The 5,888-nt window shown below is 25.0% G+C and overlaps 1 protein-coding gene across 1 annotated transcript; it reads right to left on the bottom strand.

Annotated features, from left to right (window-relative positions):
• Positions 1 to 417: 417 nt before the first annotated feature.
• LOC112779544 (uncharacterized) lies at positions 418 to 5,661 on the bottom strand. Its single transcript, XM_025823843.2, has 4 exons — positions 5,504 to 5,661; positions 4,695 to 5,384; positions 1,323 to 1,718; positions 418 to 661 (listed from the first exon to the last, which is right to left on the bottom strand). The coding sequence occupies exons 1-4, from the start codon at positions 5,540 to 5,542 to the stop codon at positions 569 to 571; spliced, it is 1,218 nt and encodes a 405-aa protein (XP_025679628.1). The 5' UTR covers positions 5,543 to 5,661; the 3' UTR covers positions 418 to 568.
• Positions 5,662 to 5,888: the final 227 nt, after the last annotated feature.

Genomic DNA, 5,888 nt, shown 5'->3' on the forward strand with positions numbered 1-5,888 from the left:
TTAAATAATAAATTTTAAGGCTTGATTCTCATATATTATAAAAATCTTATTTTTATTTAAAGTGTGACAAAATAAGTATGTCATACTTTTTAAACCAAAATTATCATAAAAAAAATATTTTTGACACCTTCGTTAAAATAGTTTCTGTAATAATATAATACCTTTTCGAAAAATTTTCAAGTATACCGTCATACCGATATTTCAGGTATTTCAGTAATTTTTAACCGTTGATTTTAATTATAAAAAATATATATAATATATATAATTAAGATCAACGGTTGAAAATCACTGATACATCAATACGACGGTATACTTAAAAATCTTCCTACCTTTCCAAAAAATTTAATGATATAATACAGTGAAGACAAACAGTCAAATATCAATTAAATGAATAACAAGAATCAAACCACAGCATAATTTATTACAAAGTGTACTTTACTTTTATTTATTTATAGATAGATGTTATGAACATGGAAAGTGCTTGAACTCAAAAAAGCAACGAAATCAAAACTTCTGTTCGACCATAACATGCTGCAGAGTTGTCTGATACACTAGTACGGATCACTTTTTAAATGCCATGTGAATTTTGATGTGCCTTCAAGAACACTTCCCTAAGATTTCTGACCACATCATTCACTGTCATTTCACACGAATCTCCCATCTGAAAATTAATTAATACAAATAGCATACATCAATTATTAGAATTATTTCATTTTTTGATAAAAAAAAAATATGCTGCATGTATCACGCGTTATAATAATTTATTAATATAATTTTAAATTAATAATAATTTATTAAAAAAATTAAGCTATATGATATTCAATTTTTTACTACCATTATTTGTAAATTTGATATCAAGTATGTTTTACTCTCTAGGCTAATTGTTTAGTCTTTTATTATTATTATTTTGGGTTGTTCTTCCTTTTATTTACAATAAAATAAAATTGTTACAAATTAGTAAAATATCCTATATATATTATAGATTTAATTATTCTATTATTCATTTTAACTTATTATCAAATTTTTAATTAAATTTTTACTAATTACTATTTTTTAGAAAAAGCGCAATATAATTCTAAAATATTTACTTTAAAATATTGCATAATTCATTTTGCATCAAATACAAAGCAAATATTCCAAAAGAAAATTCTATTTTAAAAAAAATAATTTAAAATGACATAACTATTGAAAATTTATCTATCTCAAAAATTCATTTACAAATTTTTAAATTAATAAAATTAATAAAATTAAATAAAATTATTAACTTTACGTAAAATTGATTGAACTTAAGTTTTCACCGTAATTTATGCATGTATGCATACCTTAGCAATAATAGTGATCCCAAGAGCAGAATTGCCAAAAGGAAGAACACTACTTCCAGTGACAAAAAGATGAAGATTTTCAAGCTGATTAAGTATTTTCATCTCAATGCCATTTTCCTTCTCACAATGAATCTCAATCAGAACATCTTTCCCCATAAATCTTGCTTCAATATCAGGGAGGCCTGTTCCACCATCTTCACTTCTTCTTGTTTCACTTGTTGATATTATTGTACTTTCTTCTAATAATATTTTTTCATTATTAATGTTCTTCGATTTTTTCACCAATATCACTGACTCTCTGCTCCTCTTCTTGTTTTGCTTTTCTAATTCTTGCACCCGCTCTTGAAGTTGCTTCACATAATCTATGGCTGCTCTAAGTATTGATGCCTTGTCTGTCTACACATCACAATTTCATCACCAAAAAATTCAAATTAATTAATTAATTAAATATCATAATCGTAAAAACTCACGTACACTTGTCTTCATATGAAATTGATATTTAATAATTATTAAATAATAATTTAGTCAAATTTATTAAATTATTTATCAGTTTTACTATAATAATATAGACTATTTTTTAGAATTATTATGTGTCAAAAAAAATTAAAATTCGTCAAAAAAACAAATTTTGACACTATTTTAACTATGAAAATATGTTAATAAAAATTTTGTCAAAAATAGTATTTTGAACATATAAGTAATTGTAAAAAAAATTTAAATCTTATTTTGATAAATATTGGCCGTCAAAAATAATTTATTAAAAAAATTTGAGAATATATTTTTTCTGATACTTATTTAACCATCAAAAATATTATTTATTTTGACACTTGTTGACCATAAAAAATTCTCAATAAAATTTTTTAACAAAGAATGAGATGAGATCTTAAAACTGAAGAATAAACTAAGATTTTGAAGATGAAGAATGAGTAGTATGATCCTAAACTCAGAGCAGTGTGATCCTGTGATGCCAAAATTAACGGAACTCAACGAAAAAAAGGAATAATAGAGTAAGTTAAAAACAAATGAGTGTCAAAATTGAGGAATAATTTTCTACAATCAAATTATTCATCAAAAAAACATAGAGAATTTGATATTTGTCAAAAATATATATTAATTTTTATACTTAACTATGACTGTTAAAAAAAATTATGTTAAAATAGCTCTCTTTTCCTATAGTATTTTCGACTATCAATTTCATACGAAGATAACTACTACTGCAGGTGAGTTTTATTTTTTTTTAATTATTGAATTGACTTATTACCTTTTAATTGTTAAATAGAATAATATAATATTCAATTATTCATAATATACATAATGAAGTAGTAGTAATGAGCTCATAACACAACTAGTGGAATTATTTAATTTATCAACCAAATTAAAAAACAATATTATCTCCATATAATAATAATGCATACATTGGGTCCCTAGCTATCTTCCTTTTCAACTGCTTGCTAATTCCAAAAGTTCCACGTCCTCTTTTAGTGGCGCATTAAAAAGTCATATGGGACTCAGAGAAAATCTGAATCTACTAATTATAAAAGTGTACTAATATAGACTTTAATTAAATAGTACTTTTAAAATTTATAATTAAAAATAGCAACAAAATTAGTGTCAACCAAACCATCATTTTAAGTATAATAATAATACAATGATTGTGTATGCAAAGTATTTTGTTATGGAGGGGTTAGGTTTGAATTACTTAATTAATTACAACTTTAGTAGGAGTTATATATTTAATAATACAAGAAGAGACAAAGTACATATCTTTTTATATGGGGTTGGGTGACGCTTGCATATTGATTATATTTGATTTGATTTGATTTTGATAAAATTAACACTAATAATAATGTTCAAGGACAACTCTGCCTTTCATATGATTGACAAAAGTATGTGACTTTTGATTTTATTTTAATTTAATAAAACTTATTAATTAAGTATAGTAATATTTTAAAAGCACTAGTGACACTCATCATGTTTGGGCAAGAGGTGTTCTAATATTATATACACAAAATGCATGTGTAGGTGTGTGTGCATGCATGCTAAACTAGCCAGGTTGGTTAACAGGTGGACATGGCTGGGTACTGAAAGCTGAGAATCAATAATCTCTAGTCTAGTAAAATAATAATAATAATAATAATAATAATAATAATATATAAAATTTAATTATTTTATCGTTCTCTATTTTTTATTAATTTTTAATTATGTCATTATATTTTTTTAATTAAAATTTTATATTATATCAGATTTTGTAATTAAATTTCTATCGTTATAAAAATATTGAAAATAACTGAATATTCTAGAGAATATTCAGTTAAGTATGAGGCATATTCATTTTGTTTAACGAAATATTCTATTAATTTTAATATTTTTATTACGGTAAAAATTTAACTACAAAAATTGATATGATATAGAGAACTAATTAAAAAAAATATAAAGACTTAATTGAAAATTCGATAAAATTGTAAAAAGTTATAGAATAATTAAACCTAATAATAATAATAATATATAAAAATAAATGAATCGTTCAACATTTCAACACAACATTTGATACGTTTTTTTAAAAGAAAAAAACAAACACTTCTTTTAGCACACTCATTAGTAGTGATCCCATTAATTGTTGGATAGTGATTAAAGAAAACTATCTAACAAATGACAGTCCCATCAATTTTCTTAGTAGAAAAAGAAATAGTAATTTCGAATTCAAGAGGTAGTATCGACTCAAATTTCTTATATTATTATTAAATCAGAAATAAAGTTAAAGTTAAGTATAATAATATAAAAATGAGATAACAGTAGACACATAGTATCTCACATCTAATTTTATACATGCTCATAAGTCAAAGTTTTTCTCCACACAAAAGAAAAAGAAAAAAAAAAAGAGAGCAGGTAAAAGCATAAAAATGACCCACCAAAATTTTCTTCCTAAGACATTTGCCTCATTAAATTAGTAATTTTAGTTTATGAAATAAGAATTTAATAATTAAAATTTTTCTAAAATATTTTCAAGAGCCAATTTTAGTTTTACAAAACTCTTTAAAAACATGCGGCACTACAATAAATCAGAAGTAAAAATTCATAGTTGTTTTTAATGTGAAATCAATAATAAAAAATTATAAAATAATTTAACATATTTGAATAAAATAATTTTTAATTATAAATTTCACGTAAAAATAATCGTACGTAAATTTTTATTAAGTTACTGTAATGAATTAGAAATAAAAATTAGCATACCGTTATTTTTATATAGAATTAATAATTAAAAATTATCAGATAATTTATAAATCTCGCTTGAAAATAATTACACGTAAATTTTTACCTAAACTAAATTAAGAAAAAAAATGAAATAAAAATGTTAAAAGAATGGATTAGTACCTTGGTCAAGCCAGGGATGGTAGCAGAGAGTGCTATGAACCTCTCAGTGAGTTCTTGTCTCCTCTTTCTCTCTGCCATTATGTGATCCATTGTTTGTGAAGAGCTTCTTCCCCTCTTTGTTGTTATTGCACCTTCCTCCTTTTTATTCTCACTATTTGTACAAATCGGCACCACCCTTTTTGGAGAAGAATAATCACATGATGATGGATCTTTGTTCTTCTTGTTCTTATTATTATTATTATTATTATTATTATTATTATTGTTTGCATAATAAGGATCTTCTTGTAATTGATTTGGTGTAGCTGGTGTCATGGTTGAGTTATCAAATGACAAAATGTATCTCCTCGGAGAAGAACAACGTAGTGACGATGATGATGATGATCTACGAGGTTGTTTCATAGTGTTATTCTTCTTTGAATTCTCAGCCGTCAGATCTTGCGGTGATGATGATCCAACGGTGTTTTGGAGAAGAGTGGAAGAAGAAGAAGAATGATGAAGAAGAGAGTGATGATCATGATCATGATGATTATGATTATCACTTTCGCTATTTTCAGAAGAGAAAGATGGTTGCAACATTAGGATTTCTCTTAAGAACTCATCATCTTCATTATTATCATCATCAACACCATCACCATATTCATTTTCTAATAATAAGAAATTATTATTGTTCATATTCTCATCATCCATTTCCTACAAAAAAAAGAAAGAAAGTAATAATTAAAAATTAATTACTATCTATGTATATATATGTGTGTGATGGCATGTAATTAATTATTAAAGAGTGCTATTTATGATTTATATAGACTTACCAATTGAAGATGCAAATGCTCCCATGAAAAATCATCCATTATTGGAAAAACAAGGAATTAATGATGGAAGAATTTTAATGGGACGTGATGTGTTTAATTTGTGGGAAGGAGAATTTAATGATGGAGTAATGAGTTTTGGTCATATATAAGAATGGAGGGGGATGGAGATATAATATAAGACACTAACTCTTTGAAGTTGTGGGATTTTGTGTGAATGGTGAATTGTGTAGGTGTGGGAAAAAGACAAGAAATTGCTCGTTTATCATGCGACTTTAATCTCAGCCGTTGGATCCATTAATGATATAGATTAGGTGGACCCCACAACAGACATGATGAGATTCTTAATAAATGTTCTATAAATAATATATTGGTAAATTACTAAATC

This window comes from Arachis hypogaea, chromosome 19 (genome assembly GCF_003086295.3).
Source record: "Arachis hypogaea cultivar Tifrunner chromosome 19, arahy.Tifrunner.gnm2.J5K5, whole genome shotgun sequence".
NCBI lineage: Eukaryota > Viridiplantae > Streptophyta > Magnoliopsida > Fabales > Fabaceae > Arachis > Arachis hypogaea.

Coding starts and splice junctions, on each gene's coding strand:
- LOC112779544 (XM_025823843.2), bottom strand. CDS start 5,542: ATGGATGATTTTTCATGGGAGCATTTGCATCTTCAATTG. Junction 1,719..4,694: donor CCATCCCTGGCTTGACCAAG/GTACTAATCCAT, acceptor TGTGATGTGTAG/ACAGACAAGGCATCAATACT. Junction 662..1,322: donor GGATCACTATTATTGCTAAG/GTATGCATACAT, acceptor ATTAATTTTCAG/ATGGGAGATTCGTGTGAAAT.